Source organism: Biomphalaria glabrata, chromosome 1 (genome assembly GCF_947242115.1).
Source record: "Biomphalaria glabrata chromosome 1, xgBioGlab47.1, whole genome shotgun sequence".
Lineage (NCBI taxonomy): Eukaryota > Metazoa > Mollusca > Gastropoda > Planorbidae > Biomphalaria > Biomphalaria glabrata.
In genome coordinates this window covers 87,147,997-87,174,253 of record NC_074711.1, presented here as the reverse complement: position 1 = coordinate 87,174,253, position 26,257 = coordinate 87,147,997, and the positions used below count along the sequence as shown (strand labels likewise).

At 37.5% G+C, this 26,257-nt stretch overlaps 1 protein-coding gene across 1 annotated transcript in view; it reads right to left on the bottom strand.

Moving 5' to 3' along the window:
• The window catches only part of LOC106054276 (parathyroid hormone/parathyroid hormone-related peptide receptor-like), a 141,298-nt gene that overhangs the window by 11,683 nt on the left and 103,358 nt on the right, over nt 1–26,257 (bottom strand). The window contains exons 3-8 of the mRNA XM_056018352.1: nt 10,530–10,654; nt 6,101–6,195; nt 4,862–5,030; nt 3,417–3,573; nt 2,185–2,245; nt 733–802 (exon numbers count right to left, since the gene is read on the bottom strand). Of these exons, the coding sequence (XP_055874327.1) occupies nt 733–802; nt 2,185–2,245; nt 3,417–3,573; nt 4,862–5,030; nt 6,101–6,195; nt 10,530–10,654 (677 nt within the window). The remainder of the gene's footprint in view (nt 1–732; nt 803–2,184; nt 2,246–3,416; nt 3,574–4,861; nt 5,031–6,100; nt 6,196–10,529; nt 10,655–26,257) is intronic.

Here is a 26,257-nt window from a genome sequence, read left to right as displayed (position 1 = left end):
AAAAATAGTTCAATGACGAGTGATTGTAAAGTAAAAATACAAAACAGTCTAATGGACCTACACTAACTGGAAACTATTACTAACTAAATAAGGAAAAAATGTTTGTTTGATAAAAAAGTTTTCACAGGATATTGTATGTATACAAAGAGAGAGAGAGAGGGAGGGGGAGAGGCAGAGAGAGAGAGGGAGGGGAGAGGCAGAGAGAGAGATGGAGGGGAGAGGCAGAGAGAGAGAGGGAGGGGGGAGAAAGAGAGAGAGAGAGAAAATAAGAGGGAGAGAGAGAGAGAAAGGGAGAAATGGAGAAAGAGAGAGAGAGAGCAAGAGAAAGGGATATAAAGAGAAAGAGAGAGAGAGGGAAAGAGAAAAGGGAAAGGGAGAAAGAGGAACAGAGAAAGAGAAAGGGAGAGGGGGGAAAGAGAGAGGAGAGAGACAGGGGAGAGAGAAAGAGGGAAAGAGTGAAGAGAGAGAGAGAGAGAGAGAAAGAGAGAAAAAGAAAGAATGAGAGAGAAAGAAAGAAGCAAAGACCATTAAAAAGGATTCAATATATTTTTCAACCCCTACACACTTTAAAAAAAAATTATTTCCACAACTATAATGGAAAATGTAATGAGACGATTATTTTGGTTGTAGATTCATAACTTGGTAGCCATTGAAGCCTACTTGATATATTCTCTAGTGATTAACTGCTACACTAGTGATTAACTGCTACAATTAAGCTACATTAACTCTTACCAGGACCACGGCTGTCCAGGGACCTTTTAGTATCCAGAAATAGACTGGGTTGGACTGCATGTTCCAGCAGCTGTGGAAGGTCCAGATGAAGAGGTCAATGTCACGAAGCCAAGGTCAACGTCAGAGAATCATAAAGCAATTAATATATAGCGTCAAATCCTAAACATGTAACATGTTATCCTCACCAATGCGATACCTAAAAGATCACATTTATTATGCCTGATAATTGACTCCCTTAATGTTTTTTTATTTTGTGAAACTTGCTTGTAAAGATTTCTCAATAGATAAAAGATACTCGGAGGTTCTCATACGCTTTTGACCCGGACACCTGTATATAGCTAATTAATTATAGCTTTTATATAGCGCTACTTTCATGCTTTTAGCATGCTAAGAGAGCTATGGTCCAATCTCACTTGTGGACCAATGTGGGAGGGGGGGTATCTGGGAGGTTTTCCGTGCTGTCTTTGGGCGCTCAGTAAACACAACTCTGCTCGAGTCGGGGTGTCGAACCTCGAGTCCCCTTCATATGTAGTCAAGTCAAGCCAAGTTCAGGCGTACTTAGCCTCTCGACCACCCTTCACACTAGTTGTGACATAAGTTGCTTTTTTTTTTTACCAGTAACTAACAGAAAACAAGGTACACAGTTCATACAACACACAGCAGGGTCCAGTTGCAACTAAATACACTCTACATGGCCTTATACAACCTTCTCAAGGGGGAATCACTCCGTTCATCTCAATTACTCAAAAATAGTTAAATCCTCTTATAAAGACCCAATCTGCCCGAACAAAGTGAAATTGGTTTTTTTCAGAACGAAGATAAGACTTCACATCCAACTTCGAGTTCACAAGAAATAAGCAAAATATTTTTAAAATTCTTTAAAAACAAAGGGAAAGAATCCCACCCTTACAACTACATCACTCAATAATGCAGAAATTATTTCCTTTATTTGATATTAAACAAAATAAATACTAATAATTAATTGACTTCTTGGTTAATGTTTTAATTCATGTTACTGTTAAGTAAAATAACTGTTTAATTTTCAATTGTATCCGAGAATGGGTGTGTAAGAAATAACGTGTTCAATTATCTGAGGGGAAGAAATCCTATATATTTAGCCAAATGGGTGAATACTGAAGGATTAATTTCCCTTGTTGGTACCAAACGAAATAATTAATTACCAGAAAAAAATAAACTAAATGGTTAATTTTGTTTTATCGATTTATGTCTTCAAAATGAATTATTGTGCGAAATTTCAACTAGATCCGAGAATAGTTTGGGAGAAATAACTGGTATAAACTTTTTAATAATCAGACAGACAGACAGACAGACAGAGTATTATATTAAAATTGTGCTCATCATCTTTGTCCATGGCGTTATTTTCCCCTTAGCTTTCTGTGTGTCCTTTTGTATATGAGGAGTTAAAAAACACATATACATGTGTTTACTTACAATTTATTCTCGTAGATATATTTCACGATAATCCATGGAGTCAGAAATGTCCAGGGAAGAACTGCGAACAGAAAATTGTGTCACCAATGAGCGGTGTAAGATTAACGACACACGATTTGATGAATATGTATTATAAAAAACATTATAATAATAGTTTGACATGTAGACTCTGACACTAGTAATTAACAAGCAAATTAGAAAAAAACAACTTGTTTAGAAAAAAACAAAGCTATTCTAGAAGTAACAACCGCAAAAAATGACATATATCTCAATGCTGCATAAATTAACTCCTTTTTTCTATATAAAACAAAACTAATTCATTACTACCACTAATTGATTAACTAAGTGGTTAATTTCTTATTGATTCGTGTATTGTCATAGATTATGAATAATTATGCGAAATTTTAACTTGATCCATGAGCGAGAAGTGAGAGAAAACACGTGCATAAAACTTTAAAAACTTTAAAAGGGGAATAACTCCACATATACAGCCATGTTTCTCAATAAGTAGCATTTATTTGATACTAAACAAAATAATTAATTAACAATCCCCTCCCCCTCCTATCTCGAGAAAAAGTAAGTTAATTGAATGTGTAAATCTACTACACTAATAATATTCTCATGATTAATTTAGTAGACTCTTCTATACATAATAATTATATAAAGAGGTTTAGCAAGGGAAGTATCTTTTTGAATTATCTTGTTAAAATAAGCTTCGTCGCGTTTCTAATTGATCTCCAGTTGTCGTATTGACTAGTTTACTTACTAAACCCACCTCCATGTGTAAGCTCCATGCACTAAACTTCAATACTGAGATTAGTCTCTTGTAGTACGGTCAAAGTGTCTGGCAGTGTTATGCAGGGTTTGTCTGTCTCCGTACAGGACACGACCCCCGCATGCACCAGTTCTATCTATGCATACTTTCCAAATAGTTTCTGAGCACTCTGAAATTGTTGAGGATGTGTTCTACTGTCTCGCCTTCAAGCAACAGTTGATACATCTGGGATCGTGGTTTTCTTGGATCCTAGCGAAACAGTCTCCCATCGAACAGGGTCCAGTGCGAATACTTGCCCAAATTGCTTGGTCCTTTCTGTCTAGCTTCGACCACTCGTCCTCCCGGTTTTGGGCGTTTCAGAAACTTCCAGACTTCCCGTCCCGTGCTACAGCGGCCCCAACTTTTGTACCAAGTGGATTCATCATTAACCAGCCACTAATGAGTTACATATACTCACGCCAGCCGAGAACGATGTAAGGTTTGACCCCAAGCCTCTCCGTGACCATCGTCTTGTGAACCAGAAGGTAGAGGTAGAGCCCCTCCATGAGCATCCATGTTTGACTGGCCGAAATAGCGAACATCAGAAGTACAAACAGCGTGCGACATTCCCAGTGCTGGCGAACGAAATAGAAATATAAAAGTAAGTTAGCGCCTTAAAGACTCAAGACATTCTGTGACTTGAGTGTTAGAGTGAATGTTTCATGTATATATATATATTTATATGTTCTCCGTTAGTAAATTTCTTACTAAATAGGTATTAACGGGTCTGTCATTCATATTTCTATTTCTGAACGCGGATTGACAGCGCACTAAATGTTCACCTAGTAATATGGTCGATAGCGTTGCAACACGAGAATGCGCATTTGGTGAGCAGGTCAGAGTTCAACAAAAGTAGGTCGAAAGAGAAAAAAAAATATACGTTTTAGATCACGAGTTTTCAGATCCAAATCTTGACGACCAGTGAATTTTTAAAATGAATAAAATTGTCAGGCAAAAAAAAAAAGGATTTTCAAAGCCACTAAATAAAATTTAGTTGTAAAGGTTTACAAGAGACAGACCTGAGGCTAGTATTGGGAGCGTTGTTGGCCAGTTCACACAGCCAATCGAGCTCCATCTTGACGTATACTAATTATAATTATACTTGTATGTTATATTTTGTACAAAAACTTAAATTTCGAAATAAATTGTTGAAGACCAAAGAGCAGAAGTAGTATCATATTTCTATATGACGTCAGATGCATCTGAAACATAATTATTTTCTTTAATTGGTACATTGTTGCGTCTCCCAGAGTTCTATTTTACAGGCTTCCGGTTTTCTGATCTTCATTGACAACTATTAGGTCTTCAGATTTTTTTCTTTTCCTGCCCTGTGGAGTCATTTCTGGCGCTCAGACTTCATTATTTGGTACTTGACGTAATTGTCGCACGTGCCTGTGTTCGTGAGTGTGTGCGTGTGTGTGTGCGTATGTGTGTGTGGTCTCCTTGTGAAAGCACGTGAAGAGAATGTGGGAGAATTAAAGAGAGAACGAAACAGTCAAGGCACGTAACTCTTAACAGTATGACCGAAGTATGACCGAGTTACTTGCAGCTTGTTTTAACAAACGAATCAAACACTTTCATGCTGGTGCCTTCTTAATTCAATGCATGGACTGGTCTAAAGACAGTAAGGGATCACTATTCATGCTTGACTCTTTGATCTATGTTCCTGTCCAAGTTCCTGTCACTCAACCAAAAAAAATCTCTCTCGTTCATTTTCAAAGTACAAAACATTTTATCATTAAACGATTTTCTTCATTTTATTTAACCCTTTTTATCCTGGCGTTATTATCGGTGGCACCTTAACTTAGACTGTCTTCCTTTTAAATGTTGTTTTATTTTTATTGTAATTTGAAATTGACTGACCGGTCCTTCGTCTAAGAATATCAATGTCCTGTCTTCGGATCGTTTGATGTCCTGTGGAAGTCCGAGTCCTCCGACAAAGAGTCTGTCTTTCATAAAGGACATGGCAGCTCGTAGGATGAAGGCTATAAACAGGTTGATGTGGAGAGTATTGCTCTTGCAGTGCAGTCGTCTGCAACATTAAGAAAGTTAAAGGTTAAAGGTCACAGAATCAGAAAACATAGAATAGCTATTTTGTTGTTATTGTCTTGGCATTGAGGAACTTGAAGAAAGAACGGTTACTCTTATAGAAATAAGAGAAAGTATCAAGGTAACGAAGCTTTACAAATATCTAAAGTACTTTGGTGAAGAAATGTTGGCTAAAAGCTGGTATATAACTATGACAGTGCCAGCCTTAGATGATTGGAGGCCCTAGGCGAAAAGAATATTGTGCCCCCCCCCCCCCCAAAAAAAAAAAAAAAACCACTAGAAAAATAAACAGCGAACAAATAAAAGTACGCAATTTATTGAAAACGAAGTGTACTCCAACAATTACTTATGCACAAGTTTCGCTATTTCTTCTATAAAAACCGAAGGAATATATACATATGACCCTCGCCTATTAAAGGCACTGGGCGGCTGCCTACTTTGCCTATACCTAAAGCCGACCCTGACTTTCATTTTAACTTAGTTTGTAACGAGACTGTTTAGCAAAACAGTACATTAATTTGCTTAAGCTTATAGAATCTATTACTCAAAAACAAAAACAAAAAATGTTCACATCAATTTGATTTCAAACTAGTATCAAGCTTGGCTATGACATGTTCCTTTATAAAATCTTATTTGTAAACCTTCATTTCCTTAAAAATTTTGAATTGTATATTTAAAAAAATGTTTTATTGTTTTTAAAACGCAAATGACTATTCTTACGGTTTTCTCAGAGAATACAAGTTATCCCTAGTTCAAAAGAGAATATTCTATTTTATGTTCCATGCAATAAGTGTCAATAAACTAAAAAAAAAAATTAAAAAAAAAATACTTTTTAGTTATAATTTATAAAAATTTTTTTTTGTTTTTGTTTTGTTTTTTTTTGATGATATCAGTCAATATTTTTTTCGTTTATTTAGACGCCGATGTTTTATATTTTTAACCAATTAAACTGAAAATAAACTCAATGTCGAGCTCTCTATAAACATTTCTACTCAAACAAAGTCCGGGTAAAATGCTAGTACTAAATCCAAATAAAATGAAAACCACACTGACCTCCAGTTTAACATAATGATTACAGCTACCAGCAGAGAGACCAACGACACACTGTAACCTATTGTATACAGCAAAATCAAATTGTCGGCGATTTCCTGTAAAAGACATTTTTTAAAACACTTTACAGATATAATATGATTTGCATGTTTAGAATTATTTTTGTAGAGTGAGAATCTCATGATATAGTATGTGTTATGAGAACGGGGTATGACGTGCCGTAAGGGTTTCAAGATCATATATGTAACCTATTGTATACAGCAAAATCAAATTGTCGGCGATTTCCTGTAAAAGACATTTTTTAAACACTTTACAGATATAATATGATTTGCATATTTAGAATTATTTTTGTAGAGTGAGAATCTCATGATATATTATGCGTTATGAGAACGGGGTATGACGTGCCGTAAGGGTTTCAAGATCATATATTTAAAAATAACTTGTTTTGTTAGTCAGTACATTTCTAGTACATAGATGAATGGCGTAGCCAGCTCGTAGTTGTACATTGCTTACAAGTTAGTTTAAAACTAAGACAAAAATTAAGAAGTTTCCATACGTGCTAAAAATAACTTAGATAGTTCCAGAAAAGAGGGAAAGACGTAGAGTGTAGTGACTATTAAAGAAGATGCATGAACTGTTTCGGGGCCTCAGTGACTGATGTAGGTGTATTGAAATTAAGGTATGTTATTTATTTGTGAAGTGGGTTAATCATTCATAGTAATTCTAAGTTCGAGAATAAATGTTTTTTTTATTATTATTATTTATTTTAAAATATTTGTTTATGTTTTTGCTTAAATTTGTATCTTCGGCATTACACTATTGCTTGATTGATTATATATTATTATATATTGATTATATATTATTATGAAAGGGACTATGTGTAAATTTGCGACATCACAATTTCTACCACAATCTTTGCGATCGCATTGTATGAACTATTTTAAACCCTTTCTCAAAACATAGAAAGATTTCCAGGGCTCATTAAAAATAACTCAGATCGTGTCGAATGTCAATTAAAACTCTAGGAAGCCAAGTGGTTTAAGCCAATGATCCATACACCCCACATCTTTAAACAAACAATGCTGTCTCGTTTAAATAGGTCTAGATCTTTAGAATAAATAGATCTAAACAAAAACTCTCAATTATATCTACGCTTGTTAAATTATAGCAGCATTTTAACATCTGCAGGTCATAGATCTATGTTGCACTTCGGCACTTTAAAGTGTAACAAGTGTTTCTCATTGATAAATAGAATAGGTTGTTGTTTTTTTTAAGTCAAATGTAGTTTTCAGACCTAGAGATCTATTGCGCAGAGAATGTAAAAGTCATCTGTTTCTATGGTCGACGGGTAATGAGGGTGTCATTAACCTTGACCATCCGCACTTACTTTGCCCTAGCCAATGTCAGGACCCATTGGAGCTGTGTGGACTCAGAGGCGCCCTGAAGATCCCGAAAGTTAAAATCCCTGGATTCGAACCCGGGACCCCACGGTTCGGAAGCCAAGCGCTATACCACTCAACCACAGCGCCTCCTGTTTTACTTACCACCACCCCCACCCCATGACCATGATCCTCCTAATCCTTGAACTGAAAGAAACAACACACAAAAAAATATTAAAGAAACAATTTCATTCACTACAGCCAAAATTTTCACAATGCAACTCCCACACTAAAACACACACATACACACACACACACACACACACACACACACATGAAACGCACACAACGGTAGTAATTTAAAGCAATTTAATTTTACAGAAAAATAAAGAAAACATCAACAATTTGTGACAGCGAAAAGTTTTTCAAAAAACAAAACCCTTTAATGTGCATGTCATTTCAGAAATGTCGCGTGTCTGATGGAGGAATGAGTCTGATAATGTAATGAGTCTGATGGGGGAATGAGTCTGATTGGGGAATGAGTCTGATTGGGGAATGAGTCTGCTGTGGTAATGAGTCTGATAGGGGAATGAGTCTGATGGGGGAATAAGTCTGATGTGGTAATGAGTCTGATTGGGAAATGAGTCTGATTGGGGAATAAGTCTGATGTGGTAATGAGTCTGACGGGGGAATAAGTCTGATGTGGTAATGAGTCTGATTGGGAAATGAGTCTGATTGGGGAATAAGTCTGGTGTGGTAATGAGTCTGATTGGGAAATGAGTCTGATTGGGGAATATCTGATGTGGTAATGAGTCTGATTGGGGAATGAGTCTGATGGGGAATAAGTCTGATGTGGGAATGACTCTGATGGGGAAATGAGTCTGATGAAGGAATGAGTCTGATGTGGTAATGAGTCTGATGTGGGAATGAGTCTAATGAGGAAATGAGTCTGATGTGGTGATGAGTCTGATGTGGGAATGAGTCTAATGAGGTAATGAGTCTGATGTGGTGATGAGTCTGATGTGGGAATGAGTCTAATGAGGTAATGATTCTGATGTGGTGATGAGTCTGATGAGGGAACTAGTCTGATGGGGAAATGAATCTGATCGGGGGGGGGGGTATAAGTCTGATGGGCTGATTCTCAAATTATTGTTGGATTTGCACACATTTTAAAATAAATAATAAAAGCGAAATGTTCAACATATTTCCTTATTACTCACTCTCTCTCTCTCTCTCTCCCTCTTTCCATCACTCCCTCCTTCTCTCTCTTCCTCTTTCCATGTCTCTGTCCCTCTCTCCCTCCCTCTCTCAATCTCCCTCTCTCTCTCTCTCTTTATCTCTTTCTTATCCCTCTTTCTCTCCTCTTCCTCTTTCTCACGTTCCCTTATTGTTCCTCCCTTTCTCCATCTCCAATCTCTCTCTATTCTCTGTCTTGCACGTCCTCTCTCTCCCTCTCTCTCCCTCTCTTTCCCTCTCTTTCCCTTCCTCTCCCTCTCTTTCCCTCCCTCTCCCTCTCTCTCCCTCTCTTTCCCTCTCTTTCCCTCTCTCTCCCTCTATCTCCCTTCCTTTCCCTCTATCTCCCTCTCTCTCCCTCTCTCTCCCTCTCTTTCCCTTACTTTCCCCTCCTCTCCCTCTCTCTCCCTCCCTCTCCCTCTCTCTCCCTCTTTTCACTCTCTCTCCCTCTCTCTCCCTCTCTCTCCCTCTTTTCACTCTCTCTCCCTCTCTTTCCCTCTCTTTCTCTTCCTCTCCCTCTCTTTCCATCCCTTTCCCTCTCTTTCCCTCTCTTTCCCTTCCTCTCCCTCTCTCTCCCTCTCTTTCCCTCCCTTTCCCTCTCTTTCCCTCTCTTTCCCTCCCTCTCCCTCTCTCTCCCTCTCTCTCCCTCTCTTTCCCTCTCTTTCCCTTCCTCTCCCTCTCTTTCCCTCTCTCTCCCTCTCTCTCCCTCTCTCTCCCTCTCTTTCCCTTCCCTTCCCTTCCTTTCCCTCTGTTGAAAATCTAAAAATTTGGATCTTTTTCTTTACCTTCATGGCAGAGAAATGAAACAAAAAAAAAACGAAATGGTAAGTCGGCCAATTGGTCACGCTATTTTTTTGAGCTGACAATGACGTCATAGGGTAATGGACATTTTTGTTTTGTGTGTGTTGATGTTTTGTTTTTCTAAATACAAAAGCCATAATCTCCAAGCTTTTTATTTTTTGACTTGTCCATCATTCCATTTAATGATGTAGATGAGATTCAGAAGTAAATACGACTCTCTCTTTCTCTCTCTATCTCTCTTTCTTTCTCTCTCTCTCTCTCTCTCTTTCTCCCTTTCTCTCTCTCTCACCCTGTGAGTAAGAGAGAAGTAGAAGAGAATATTTAATGAAATGTTCTTCAGAGTGTCTCAGAATAAAGTGTCGAATTGCCTGAGTCTCAAATACTTTTAAGTTTTAATCAATTTGACATTGTTTTTATTTTGTTTGTTTTTTTTATTGGGTACTGGGTCTCATCGTAAATATCTATTTATTTATTTGGTTGATGAACAAACAGATAAGTATAGAGGAAGTAGACAGACCGTTAGACAGACAAATAGATAGATAGATAGATAGATAGATAGATAGATAGATAGATAGATAGATAGATAGATAGATAGATAGACAGACAGATAGATAGACAGATAGACAGATAGATAGATAGATAGATAGATAGATAGATAGATAGATAGATAGATAGATAGATAGATAGATAGATAGATAGATAGATGATAGATAGATAGATAGATGGACAGATAGATAGATAGATAGATAGACAGACAGACAGACAGACAGACAGACAGACAGATAGATAGATAGATAGATAGATAGATAGATAGATAGATAGATAGATAGTAGATAGATAGATAGATAGATAGATAGATAGATAGATAGATAGATAGATAGATAGATGGATGGATGGATGGATGGATGGATAGATAGATAGATAGATAGATAGATAGATAGATAGATAGATAGATAGAACCGATATAGAGCTTCTTATTATATAAGAAATTGAATGACCAATAGTCAGTGGCTACTTACTATATGAGAGCTAATGTCCACATCGACTGGTCTATGAATGCAGTTGTTGTAGTTGGTCCAAGAAGTATTCAGGACTGAATGGACGAACCAGGTTCCATTCTCTGTGCATGTCTTCTCGGCAAACTCTGTGAGAAATACAAGATTACAGCACAATGTTATAACAACCAAAGTTAAACATAAGCAAAACAATTTTAAACAATAATAATTTAATGGAAAGAACTGCACATTTACAACCGTATTTCTAAATAATGTAACATGTATTTCTTCTTTTCTATATCAAAGAAAAGTAATTTAGTATCACTAATTAATAAATAAATGGACCTCATTTACATGATGTCCATAGATAACACAACGAAAAATGCGGTCACGTGATATCCATGTGGATTTGAAATAGGTGCGTAAGTTGTATAGACTAGTTAGGGTGTTTGATTACGATGAGTGAATGAGGTTCATTGGTTATTTAGGGACACTGAATATTTGTGCAAAGTTTCAACTTGATCTGTGAATGGGAAGCGGGAGAGATCACGTGACGAAATGTTTACCCGACAGACAGACTGACGAACTGATGGGCTGAGTTGATATAAGCTTTTTAAAACAGTTATATTTTGAAATACAATGCCCAGCTGAATCATTTCATTAGTCAAGATAGAATCTGATGTGACTAAACAAGCCGATTCTGGAGCGGACAAGTTTGCTACAGTTCACTCACGTAAATGTTTTAGAACTGTCAGGTAGGGTAGATTTCTTTCTTACTCTCTTGTCTAAACATCAACATTTTATTTTCGATTTTCTACTTTTGTAAATACTTCGATAACTGAAGATAAAAAAGAATTGATTCAAAGTTGAGACGAGATGGACTTTAAGGTTGATCTGTCAATATCTTGATTATCTTAGCTCATTCGTAATATCCAAAGCCCCGCCTACTTATTTACACATCACTCCCCATCATAGGCATCCATACGCCCACGCGGAGAATTTTAAGAAAAAATGATTTCCTGTTGAAGATGACGAGAAGTTGACAGGACTTGCATGAAAAAAATTTTTTTTTTTTTTTTATCATTTTTTAGAATCACGTGATGCATTGTAGTAGAAAGGTCTACTTGCAGACGACTGGGGCTATGCATCATAGCGAATCAGAGTGGATTAGTAAATACTCTTTTATAATTTATATTTCTGTTTGTTTTTATGTTATATTTTTTTGATAAATTGAATTAAATATTCTTCTTAAGCAGTCATTAGTAGTTATAGTTCTGATTTACATCTCATTCTAATTTTAGAGCTTCTCTCTTAGATCTAGGTCTATTTCTACTTCACCAATATTCAGTTATACTATACATTACTGACTTTTTACCAAAAAGAAAACAAAACATTATTACATATTTACTTATAAGGTGCAGACGTTACTATAGAAAAAAAAAAGATTACGTCCAACGCGTGTCCCGAGGTCAGTCTAGTCATGCATGTTAATCAATGACTTCAATTCTGCCATGTTACTTCAAAAAAGAAGATGATTATGTCCTACGCGTCATGCATTCAATCATTCAGTCATGCATATCAACCGATGACTTAAATTCTGCAAAGTCACTGTTTTTCCTGGCTGGCTCAGGCAACCCATTCCATGCTCTAATAGCACTAGGGAAGAAGGAGTATTTGTACAAATTTGTCCTAGCATATGGAACGAGGAATGGGCCTTTATCTTTGTGTCTTTCTGAGTATTTTATTAAATTTTGTTCTTGTATTTGATGATTATGGTTCAGTGTTTTATGTATAATTGCTACATAATCTAGGCGCGCTTTTTTTTAATTAGAGGCTTAAAATCTTTTTAGATATATAAAACAGAAGTGCCTTTTAACTCGTACCTGGCATAATGTGATTATAAAAATGTTTCCTTTTCTTTTCTAGGCTTACAGCTTTTCTTCGAATGTCATTAAACTTTGTTGAAATTCGTAGCTATTGTACATTATGAAAGGAACAAGCGACCTTTCAATATAGATCACACAAGACTCTGTTGTGTTGGCATTAGCATTTCCAAGAAAACATTCCTTTCAAACGGTGTGACACTGAGTGTGTGTGTGTGTGTGTGTTTCCATGGTGATGATGATGTAAGGGAGCATTAATTGTTTGTCTTGTAGAATGATGCAAGAAAAGTGGCTCTTTCGTAATCTAAGCTAAGAACGAGACACGACACCGGAAAGCCATAGTGAATTGACGTGTTTTAATAGTGAGCTAGATTTGTTTAAATATCAGTTTATTTCAGCTTTAGTTGAACTCTGTTGATATTAAAGTTGTATTTTTCTTTTTCAAAGAAAGTTTATTCCAGTACCACTCTGGATCTAATACGCAAAGACCGGTTTAGTTGTCTACTAGCAATTTTGTGATATAAATCAGGTTTCGACTACAACGTACAGGAAAAGGCGGGCACTTTGGAACAGGGCCGGTCTTAGGCCGCTGCAACCTTTGCGCTCGAAGTTGGCTCAGCACTTTCTTAGACGCCGCGCTAATTCTAGGTGTAAATTATTTATATTAAATTAAATTAAGTCATTAAAATATATAACAGGTTTCCTTCGGCCTCTTGATTTTCCAGGAGCTCTTGGAAATCTCCTGAAATTTGCAAAATATACCAAAAAGTCCTGGAAATCTCCTGAATTTATTAAAATCTTCTGAAAACTCTAATAAAATGTCCTTAAAAATAGACAAAAGTGTAATTTTGGTAGTGTCAGTCAATAGGGTAAACGACAATCATACGCGCGATTAAAAAAAACGGCATTGTCAGCTTCCATTTAATAAAAATGTAATGCAAAGACGAATTTATTTTCTAATATAAAATCTTAACTTTCAATTATTATCCCTATCCCTACCCTGATTGGGCCCCATGCAATACATTTCGCATACAGCCTTGCAATTATTACGGCCGGCCCTGCATCGGGGCGCACTTTATACCTTACATTATAAAAAGACTGACGCTGAACTTAATTCAAAGCGCCTTTAATATAGAATTGTTAAAGTCTGAACAGCATGTACACATGAAGGCTAAGACTTCATTGTGACAAGATGGGGACTAGTGATATTAGAGACTCCAAAAGCTAAGTCACCATTACAGGAGAGGAACCAGGTCCCAGGAGAGAGCCAAGTACCGTCATTACTTTCCCGTTAGGAAAATCTCTCAGAAGTGAAGATGAAACTGGAAGGTCTGAGTGGCGGTGGTCGGGTGACAGAAATCAAAGACAAGTCAATGACTGGTTGTAAGGCGGAACGACGATCAAGGTGAAGGTCAGGCTTCCGCCATCTTGACCTTATCACCGCCGCACTTCTATGCAAATCAGGTAGTTTTTTTTTCCCCCTTTGCTGTCTGGCCATTATTGATGATCACCCTCTCAGACAAAAAGTGCACAGGCGGGAGAAACTCAAGTTATAGATCTAGTTCGAATCCCAGTGAGTGAAGAAAAATATACAGAGAGGAGTTCATAGTCTAAGTGGTTTGAAACTTTATGGCCACCTCGTTAGAGTCAAACACTATGTATGTATACTGTATCTATTATACAGCATTTATTATACTGTGTTTATTATACTGTACTTAGCGCTGGATTTACCTATAAGTAACATAAGCTATATCCTAGGGCCCGGCTTGCTTAGGGGCCCTTAAAGTGGTAACAGGGATATTTTCAATCATTTTGAAATAAGGGCCAAGGAAAAATTTGTTTTACAGCTGGGGCTGTATGTTTCTAAAAGCTGAGGGCCTTATGAAACCTAAATCTCTGATCTGGTTGTATTTTAGAAATATAAGATATCGGTAGCCGCCTGCTTGCCATTGATCAAGGTCAATGTGACACTTTTCAAATTAGAAAAAAAAAAAACGACAAAAAAACAATTCTGCAATTAACTAAAAAAATTTCACAACTTTTAGTGGCTTAATTTTCGTTTGTAAAATACAATGGGCGACAAAAGACACAATATGGCTCTTCTTTTTAAGCTAACGAAAAATAGAGTTAGGAAACTAGCAGAATCTTAAAAAAAAAAAAATAAAAGAAAATTAAAGGGAGAAAAAAAACACAATTGCTGCAATACCCATCAATACTGCAATAGTTATTTCCTTTTTTTTTCTTTATATTAATTAATCAATTATTTACCAACACTTAACAAACTGATGTATATTTTTGTATTGATTCATATGTTTCCCTTAACAATGAGTATGTTAGCGAATTTTTAACTTTATCCGAAAACGGGAAGTGAGAAAATAACGTGTTCAAAAGTTGTATAAAGACTTAAGGGTTCATTCTAACAAAGGAGTAGAAGTAACAAAATATATGACAGAAAAAATTCGATGCCCTTTCGTTCAGTTTTCAAAATTTTACTTTGCAATGAATAATTTCTTTTAAAAATATTTGTATTAGCATAAAATCTTGGAATGAAATAAGCGACATTTTGCCAAGGGAACCGAAAACGCCATTTCTACATTGGCCTGACCTTCAGTTAAAAGAAATGAGAAATGGGGGCTCCTCTTGTGAATCTATACAGCTACATATCTACAAAGTGGATGTGGTGGCTAAGCTTGGCTTCCGAACCTGGGATCCTGGGTTCGAATCTCGTTGAAGACTGGGATTTTGGAATTTGGGTATTTTCAGGGCGCCCCTGAGTCCACCCAACTTTAATGGGAAACTTACTTTAGTTGGGGGAAGTAAAGGCGGTTGGTCATTTCGATATCCACATGACACCCTGTTTGGTAACCGTTGGCCAAATAAACTGATGACCTCAACAAGCATCTGCCCAGTAGACCGCAAGGTCTGAGAACTTGAAAGGAATGTTGAACTTTTGAAGATGTTAGACAACAACTGTATTGTTACGGTCTAGGGCTACGGCTTTAGTGTTACTAGTACACTGCTACTGCTACAGTTGTATGCAACAACAACAGCTGTGCTACACTTATACTGGCTATCTTATCTTATCTTAGAAAATACAGACGTTACTTCAAAAAAGAAGATGATTCGTCCTACGCGTGTCCCTTGGTCAATCTAGTCACGCATGATCAATGACTTAAGTTCTACCAAGACAGTAGCTTTCCTGGCTGACTCAGGCTGCTGCTACAGTAAAGTAAAGTTCCCCTTTTTGTCCTTGTGGTCTACAGGGCAGATGATGTAAAGGTGACACGGTGGCTGAATGGTTAAGCGCTTGGCTTCCGAACCTGGACCGTTGGCCAAAGAAATAGATGACCTTAACATCATCTGACCTTATAGACTGTATGGCCTGAGAGGGGGAACTTTATAACTGCTACAGTACTACCTTAAAATTATAATAAAGTATTTTTTTAATAAGGCTCCTATAGCGTATGTCTGTTATACTTTCATTACTACACAATTATTAGTTAACAAATTAAACACAAAACAAGAACTAACATAAGTGTGTGTGTATTTGAGGCATAATATGAAGCTAATATTTTAATATAATAAATACATAAAATGTAACTTTTCAAAACAGGTATGTCTACAGTGGCGTAGCAAGGGATTTGCGGGTCCCGGGCGGCTTTGCCTCTTTAGGAACCCTCCATTTCAACATTTGACATAATGACATTAGATAATGTACTTAATAAATATATAAGTCTAACGTGTTGAAAACAAGCAAGATGGTCCCTAATTTACATAACAACATGAGTAGTAAAATAACAAAGCATTGACTTAATATTTAATGTAGAAAAAAATTGGACATTCATTTGGGGGATTATCAAGTGGGGGCCCGAGAAATTTTTTAATTTGGAACCCCCCTCCCCAACCCTAGCTACGACACTGTATGTCTAGTACTATTTTTTTTTTTCATTAGCAAAAGTTCTTTTATTTGTTATTTTGTTATTTGAAAATTCACTTTTGTCTAGATTCTTTTTCTGGCGGAGTTACATGCTTTGCCTATCTGTATTGAAATGCTTTTTTTTATCCTTTATTGGCCAAGTCAGGATGCACACTTCTGGATGCACACTTGTGGATGCACACTTCTGGATGAACACTTCTGGATGCACACATCCAGAACTTCTGGATGCACACTTCTGGATGCACACTTCTGGATGCACACTTCTGGATGCACACATCCAGAACTTCTGGATGCACACATCCAGAACTTCTGGATGCACACTTCTGGATGCACACATCCAGAACTTCTGAATGCACACTTCTGGATGCACACTTCTGGATGCACACTTCTGGATGCACACTTCCAGAACTTCTGGATGCACACTTCTGGATGCACACATCCAGAACTTCTGGATGCACACTTCTGGATGCACACATCCAGAACTTCTGGATGCACACTTCTGGATGCACACATCCAGAACTTCTGGATGCACACTTCTGGATGCACACTTCTGGATGCACACTTCAGAAGGTAAAGAAGACAGAAATATTTTTGTTTTACCTTAACAAGTGACACTGGGGGCAGTTTTCAGCAATGAAAAAGTTAGGAGAGCTCTTCAGACTAAAAAAACAATAGCTTGATTCTCAATGACGTCATAGCATGTTTTGAAAAAAAAAAAGTTTTATAGAATGAAAATGTGCACGTTTAGAGTCATCTGACTCATAAGTGTAATTTAGAACTTATAAGAGAAGGTTTAGAGTTATCTGACTCATGATAGTAATTTAGAACTTATACGAGAAGGTTTAGAGTCATCTGACTCATAAGTGTAATTTAGAACTTATACGAGAAGGTTTAGAGTCATCTGACTCATAAGTGTAATTTAGAACTTATACGAGAAGGTTTAGAGTCATCTGACTCATGATAGTAATTTAGAACTTATACGAGAAGGTTTAGAGTCATCTGACTCATAAGTGTAATGTAGTATTTATAAGAGAAGGTTTAGAGTCATCTGACTCATAGTAATTTAGAACTTATACGAGAAGGTTTAGAGTCATCTGACTCATGATAGTAATTTAGAAAAAAATCTGACTAATAAGAGAAGGTTTAGAGTCATTTTCTCATCAGAGATGGTTTTATAGTCATCTGACTTTTGAGGTGTGGTTTAGAGTCATTTGATTTAGGAGACGTGGTTTAGAGTCATCTGAATCATGAGGGATGGATTGAGTCACCTGACGCATAAGAGTTCATTAAACACATATCTTATGGCCATTCAACTGGTACATTTCGTAACAATCTTAATTAGAAAAAAAAATTAATTTATGTAACTACGGGATAAGAAAGCTATTACATTAGTCAAAATAAAACCGGCAGTATCCGAACCTTAGACGATTAGGGCTAGGGTCTACCTGAAGCCTATCTGAAACATATTAAACCTCATTTACATGCATAGTTCTTTCAGCAAGCAAGCAAGCCATGCCAAGTATTTGTTGATTTGTTAAAGCAGCGGTTCTCAACCTTTTAAGCTCGGCGACCCCTTTTTACAATGTACCACTCTGTCGCGACCCCCCTCCTCCCAATAGACACACACAGCAATAGAAGAATAGACAATAACAATCCTTATTTTTGATGGTCTTAGGCGACCCCTGGCAAATCGTCAATCGACCCCCAGGTTGAGAACCCCTGTCTTAAAGGCACAAAATCAATTAGACTTGAAGGGAGGGTCTGTCTTGGATGGTGGACACATTGCTCAATGAATACTCTCTAATCATATTTCTAAAAAGACCACTGACTGACTGACTGAATGATGAAGATGCCTCTTAAACTAGCATAAGGATTTGCATGAAATTTCGTACATAGGTTCCTTTAGCCTCGTAGGCGTTCACTATGACACGGTTTTGACAGAATCACAATATGGCCAACGCAATTCGCGAAAAGCCGCGAGTTTTCGATCAAATTTTTTTATTTTATTTTCTTTCATTCCCCAAAGGACCGCTTACTATCCCCCGTTTTTTTTTGTTTTGTTTTGAAAGCGACCGACCAGATAAACCTTTATTCTCCCCCCCCCCCTTACCGCTTCTCGAGTGATCAAAACAAGTGTTAGCATCGTAGCGTTACTGAGAACGCTAAAAGCGTGAAATAGCGCTAAGCAAAAACAAAAAAAAATGGTAAAAATATTTGTAGTAGCAGAGATTTATTCTTGTTAGTGTAGATCTATTACAAATTTAATTCAAACTAATTACAACTACATTTAATACAAGTTGCTTTTCTTCTTTTTGTTTTTTTACCCCAAATGTTTTCACTTCTACTGTTATCGATTGCCGACATGATTTTTTTTAAATCACTAATTAAAGAAAGGTCAGATAACTGAGATTAATTTCAGTATGAAAATAACCTTGTCTGACAAAAATTGCTATTTGGTTAAACAAAAATGTCAAACTGTGACAAATGTGAAAGTTTAACATGTGAACATGACTACACAACAAAACGAAGTCATGAGATTGAAAGATTTCTTAGATCTAAGCGCGTGGGTAGAGATTTTAAAATGGCGCCATATCGACGCTCCACACACATCTATCTGGAGTGAAGACTAGATCTAGTAAATGGATACTCTTTTTTTTCTCTTCCCTCTTCTTTAAGAAAGTTTCAACATAAATAAACATCCAATCAGCAGCCGTGCCCCCTTGCAGCCAGCTGATCACGTTACGACGGCAATCCTGATGACGTCCCTTTTGTAAGCATTTGACCGTCATCAATGGATCGCCCAGCATTCACATCCGGGGCCTTTTTGTCAACTATGGCTATATTTCTATTTATAGATAAGCGTTATTAACGAGCGTCACGTGATCTTTACCATGGGAGGGAGACTAGAAAAAAAAAAAAACATAAAATCTCTGTCTCTCTCTTTTTCTCTCTCACTCTCTCTCTCTCTCTCACTCTCCTATTTTAAATTCTTGTATCTTATCTTACTCAATTCGGATGTGTGTGCGAGAAAGTTCGCGTGTGTGTGTTTCTGTGTGATCATTCAAGAGAACAATAAAACCACATAAAAAAAAAGATGACGGACTGCCGAAAAAAAAAGAAATACAAGAAATCAAAGAAAAAGAAAAGCAGAGAGAAAAAAAAAAGCGAGAAAAGATTATTTTTCCTTCCGCCCAATTGAAGAGTTCGTTGAAAAGGGAGAGAAGAAGATTTAATTGGAATGTTAACCTCTTACAATCTAACGGTTCTAATGTAACTTTTATGTTGGGAAAATAAGACACGAGTAATGATAAAATCGTAGGAGGTGAGAGTGTGTTTGTAAGTGAGTGCAATAAGATAGAGACAAAGTGTGTATCTTATCTTATCTTATAGATTACAGACGTAGCTTCAAAAGAGAAGATAATTACTTCTACTAATGATGAATAGTCGGACAAACAGACGAATAAATTTACAGATGGACAAACTTATGAACAATCAGAAAGACAGATAGATACAGTGATAGATAAATAGATAGATAGATAGATAGATAGATAGATAGATAGATAGATAAACAGACAGACAGACTGACAGACAGAAAATAGATCGATTGAAGACAGCTAACAACAATACATCTGAAACAAAAAAAAGAAACAGATTGAACCAAGGTCTTGACGACCTAAAAAAAATGATCTAAGAAAATAAAAAAAAGGGATGAAATTAAAGATGTTGTGCTTGAGAATGAAAAAAAAAAGAAATAAATGAAGAGACACTTGGGCAGAGAGAGAGCGAGAGAAAGGGAGAGAGAGAGAGAGAGAGAGAGAGATAGAGAAAGGGAGAGAGAGAGAGAGAGAGAGAAAGGGAGAGAGAGAGAGAGAGAGAGAGAGAAAGGGAGAGAGAGAGAGACAGAGAGAAAATGAATGAAGTAATACAGACTATGACATTCTGTGCAAGAAGTTTGACTGTCCAGAAAGCTTTGCGTTATGTATAGCTGCCAACTAACAGGAACATAGAATGTCCATCAGTTGGCCTAAAGCTCAAAGCTGATACTAGAACTGATAGCATTGATCGTACAGAAAGCTTTCTTATAAACATAACTCTATAAATGTTTCTTTGATTGTAGAGTCGACTCACACTGATGACATCAAGTTTATGGCCATATGTTTATGCTGTATGTTGATGGCGCATGTTGATGTTAATATTGAAGTAACTCCAGTGGCGGACCGAAAGGGTTAATGTGTGTGGGGCCTACTGATACATACGACTCAGGCCAATCACACAGGTCAACGGGTCAACGGCTGTTGAACAAGGGACATTACCGCTAGTACACGCAAATATGACGAGTACTATGGTCATGTGACCGAAAGCCTTCACGGTCGAGAGACAGTGTGTAACAATAGACAGTTGAGTCCAGGACGCAAGGTAGTTAGGACTGTGTGCTACAAAGTGAGTCCTTGAAAATATAGCTGGACAAGTCTAGAAGTAGACAGAGAAAGACTTGTAGTATTTAGTAGGCAGTTCTATTGTACAAGAAAGCATTTGAATCTGATGTAGCCAATTGTGTTGTATTGGCTTTTCATGTATTTGTCATTAAACCGCCACATTGTTTATTGAGAATAAAGTTGTCAAGTTCTTGTGTTGTTGTGCTGTGTGTTTAGCAGTGTTTAGAGAAGATCGTAACAATATTATTGTCATGTAACGTACTCATCCATGTCCCAAGAGAAGTGTACACAGGATCAATACTTTGTGGCTTATAGAAGGCACTTTCTTGCCTATTGTATACTCTGCATCTTGCTGTTGATGACCCTTATCTGATCTTATATAATACAGACGTTACTTCAAAAAAGAAGATAATTACGTCCTACGCGTCATGCATTTAGTCATATATGCTGAGCTTGTGGAAGGAGTCAGACCCAAGGGCCGCCCAAGACTAACATATAGAGATGTCTGCAAGCGAGACATGAGAGCCTCAGGCATCAGTGAAAGTATGTGGGAAAACATAGCCAAAGACCGGAGTGCATGGAGACAGACTGTGCGTGCTGGGACAACCCTTGCTGAGAACAAAAGAATTGAAGCGGCTTTAATCAAGAGGGAAAAAAAGAAAGCTGCCCTGTCTGCTAGCCCTAAATCAGAGGCATACACATGTACGAATTGTGGCAAAGTCTGCCGTTCTAGAATTGGCTTGATTAGCCACACCAGATTCTGCCCCGTCTCAAGATTAAGCCAAAACCAGTGACTCACTTGGGCGCATCCATTGCCTTTCGAGACAAAAGGAGCCATATTATTAACCAATGACTTAAATTCTGCCAAGTCACTGGTTTTCCTTGCTAGCTCAGGCAACCCATTCCAGGCTCTAATAGCACTAGGGAAGAAGGAGCATTTGTACAAATTTGTCCTAGCATATCGGACTGGGAATGTACCTTTATGTTTGTGTCTTTCATAGTATTTTATTAAATGTTGTTTTTGTATTTGAAGATTATGGTTCAGTGTTTTATGTATAATTGCTACTTTACTTTTGAGTCTTCTGTACTGAAGTCTTTCTAAATTTAGTGATGTTACTAAAAGTGTTACTCTAGTCAGAGTTTAAATCCCCGTGTCTGTGTCCAAACAGTTGACCTGTTGCTGTCATTCAATGACACCCAAAACCAGTTTCACCAAACTCACGCTGAGGATCGCGTGGTTAGTGTCAGTCACCCGTGGCACAGAACTAGCCAACCACAACACGAACAAGAGAGCCTGGTCACGGCTCATTGACGCCCTCAAGTCGCTTCCGCTGATATTTTTTTGTTAACATGTAAGCCCAGGTCTTGATATGGTCACTTTATGGTCAATAGCTTGCATAGAATGCCACAGTTGTTTTTTATTTGTTAGTTCTACGTCTGCTGCGTGTAGCAATGTGATAAAAATGAATAGAAGCCTGGGAAAGGGCTGGGGTTAAAGGGACAGGTCACAAAAAACAATGGATTAACAGATAATTGCTGGCTTTAAAGCAATTTTGGCTTAATGCAATTTTAAACCGTTTCTTTTTACGGTCAGCTGAGAAGGTTTTGTGAAGTTGGCATGTTAAAACTAGTAAAATTCTACAGTTAAAAGAAATGTTATGTACCTATTCCTAGTACTGCGAACATTTTTAATGATATGGGTCGAAATAAGAGAGGTTTTGTTTTTCATTCTTTCGTTAATTTAATGTTTAAAATTTCCATAAGGATCAATAAAGCAGTCTTAAAGTGTTTGATTAGAGAAGCCAATTTGAAAATAAAACAAAATTTGTGAGGGGGGGGGGAGGTTAGTGAGAAATGTGAAGAATTGAAAACACTGATAGTTAATTCAAACATTAATTAGTATAAGAAAATTGTTTAAAATTTTATGTACATCAATTATTTTATATGCAAAATCAGGAGGCCAAGGAACCCCTATCATAGGTCATAATGGTTTAATAACTTAAATTTAATAATTTACAACTAGTGTTAGCGCGGGGCCTATGAAAGTGCGGGGCCCACTGCGGCCGCATAGGTTGCAGTGCCCTAAGGCCGGCCCTACTTACCACAATTTCCTCACAAGACTTCTTCCTGACCACATAACCCTTTGATTGTCAAAAGAGTTGAGCAGAAAGCTCTTCGAGTTCTAGGCGTGTAAGCCTGCTTGAACAAACCGTTCTGTCTGGAAGAGATCCAAGTCAATGCCTATTTAAAGCATTGCTATTTCCGATATATCTGGCACTCCGGGCGCATGGACTAGAATGCATGGCCGAAGGCCGAGTAAACCGTGAACCTCCGCCATTTTCCTATGTTGTGTTAAGCCGTGCAGGACTCGCCATTAGTGTAACGATCCCTTGAGGAAAGGCGCATGGATTATCGACAGGGACGTGGAAGCTCTCTTTCAACTCCGCACCGTGCAATGGGAAAGCTCTCGCATTCCCTTGGACACTCCCACAGTAGTTTCGTTTTGTTATTCATTTAGACTAATCACTTCCTTAAATGATCGTTTCCACCCGAGTGCCACGTTGAGGCAGAATAGCGCACTCGGGGACCACACAACCTGCAATGATTCTCACCCACCGACCACACTGGCAATGATCCATTCTACAACTCAAGCTGTTCTAAGCTATCTCTAGTTTTGTTTCTCCATCTACTTAGCCGGAATCAACAGTACTCCATTTTGTTGCTTCTCCTCTGTTCACCACTCGTCTTTAGCAGTGCACTGGTGCGCACTATATGCTTCAGTGTAGGAGCAGAGATAAAACAATATGGTCAAAGTTTCTGCAAAAAGCATGAAGAGCTATTCTCCCCACGCTTGACCTTCCTCTAACAAAAACGTGCAGGGTCTCATTTGTTCGCTGGGCTATCTTTGTATTTAAATTTGGTGTGTGAATTTCGCCAATTATTGTGAAGGCGGATAAATGTTTCCTTGCCAAAGGCTTTAGAAAAAAAAAATTCTTTGTGATATTTTAACATAAAAATAGAGCAGCTGTTGCTAAATCTGGGCAAAATGATCAATGTATTGATCTAAAAATCCGCATAGAAACAATAGATATTTTTCTTCCATAAATGAATGAAGTAGGCATTATTTATTGCTGGAATGCTAGAAACGCAAAAAAAAAATCTAAATATAACTTTGACCAGGGCCCGATTTAAGAGGGTGGAGGCCATACGCAGAATTTTTTCAAGGCTGTACTTTATTATTTTTTTTTTAAGTTGAAAAAAGCTCCTAAAACACCCTACGCCCTTTTTTTTGTTTGAGGATGAGGCATCAGGAGGCTGCAGTCACTGATCTGCCGTAAATAAAACCATGAGTTTGACTAATGTATATTTTTTAAATGTTTTTTTTTTACCTAAAAATTAGTTTTAGATCTGAATATTTAGTTTAATTTATCCTACAGAAAAATATCTAATCTTTGCAATTGAAATTATACAAATACTTTATATGCATCTCATGGGCGTAGCCAGGATTTTTTTTTCGGGAGGTGTTTTGGGGGGGGGGATTCCCCGCGGAAAAAAATTATATATATATATATATGTGTGTGTGTGTGTGTACATAATTAATCTTTATTACACTCTGACCCTTTCGGAAGACGTTTAATGTGCCCTAGAATAGATTCTTCCTGGAATTAGTGGAAAACTTGTAGACTCCCCGCCCTTGCTAGCAAAGGGGTATGGGGGAGCTAGCAGCGCTCCCCCAGCGCGGGGCGAAGCCTCGCCGCTGAGCACTATTTCTGGTATTGAAAGCCAACAAAATGCATATTCTGAGGTATCTACAGTGCATTATCTTGCTATTAAAAAGTTTTATTTCAAAAACCTAATGTGCTATTCTTACTGACTTTGACCCTCTCGCGCCGTTCGGCGCATTTTCCGGCAAGCTGTTTCCGCTACTCTTATTTTGCGTAATTCATTTTGTCGGAGAACATGTCCCGCAAAACCTCATGCGACGCTCTGTCACAACCTTACTAAGGGTTCGAATCCCAGTTCGGCATATGATTTAAAATTCTTTGATTTAGACCCGATCTCTATGACTGACTCCTAAAATCTGTCTTAGCCATCTTTGTTGAGCCACATTTAGTGTTTTTCAATTCGGCAGATGACTATTCACACTTTATTAATGGAGCCCAAGCCACTGGTAGAAATGTGTAACCTTTCTTGACTACGCTCCTGGAATTACATGCCTGTATTTCGCTTTAGATTTTATATCGTAAAGGAAAGTTTTTTTCGTCAAAATCATCTGTTGAGGGGTTTTAAATAAAAAATCTCTGGAGTTGTTTTTTTTTTTAATTCAAACCCCATTTAGCTACGATCATAGAATTTGGTGACTGTAGTTTGCTTTAAAATAATATTGAAGAGAGAGGTTTTCAACTCTAAACGCTCTGTAGGGAATTTTAAACTCAAAACCATCTGGAGGGGTTTTAAACTTTAAAGAAAAAGCCATCTGGAGGATGGGGATTTAAACTCAAAACCCCCTTTGGCTACGCTCATAGCATTTTGAGTGCCTAATTTGCTTTTTTCTTTAAATACTGAAAAGGTAGTTTTCAGCTTCAAACCCCGATGGCAGGGGGTTTTAAACTCAAAACCCTTTTGGCTACGCTCATAGATTTTTTAGTGTGTAATTTGCTTTTTTTTTTTATATTGAATAGGTACTTTTTAGCTTCAAACCCCAACTGGAAAGGGGGGGGGGACGAAATTAAACTCAAAACCCATTTGGCTACAATTATAGAATTTTGAGTGTGTAATTTGCTTTTTTTTTATATTGAAGAGGGGGTTTATCGTAAATTTTGGAGGGGGTTTTAAAATCAAAATCTTCCTTAACTGTGCTGTTAGAATTTGGGGATTGTTGTTTGCATTTTTTTGTTTTGTTTTATAGAAGAGGGGGATTTAACTACAAAAACCTCTGGTAGGGGGTTTTAAACTCAAAGCCCCTGGTGGGGGGTTTCAAACTCAAACCCCCCTGGTAGAGGGATTTGTATCTCAAAACCCCCTGATAGGTTTTTTTTTAAATCTCAAAACCCCCTGATAGAGGGTTTTCAACTCAAAACCCCCTCGGCTGTGCTGTGGTAAGTGATGATTTAGTATTAAAATCTCACCTAAAATAAACAAAATGAAAGCAAAAACCAGTCACTTTATTCTGTCCCCCCCCAGGGGGGATTTCATTTCGGGGGGGGGGGGGGGTTTGAACCCCAAGAACTCCCCCCCCCCTGGCTACACCCATGATGCATCTGTACTTTTCAGTAGTCAGTGTTGGCCTCCTTTAGTTGCAGTTATACGGCAATAGTTAAATGCTTTTTTTTTTCGTCCAACTCTAGTAGGAGAGTAAGTGATCAGGGCATCGATCAGTCAGCTCGGACTTTTGTGTAGGCGTATTATATTTTAACTTGTAAAACTGGAAATAACTTGTGGAAATAACGTTAATAATCTCTTCTAAAACAGAACTTTTATTACAGTGTAGACAAA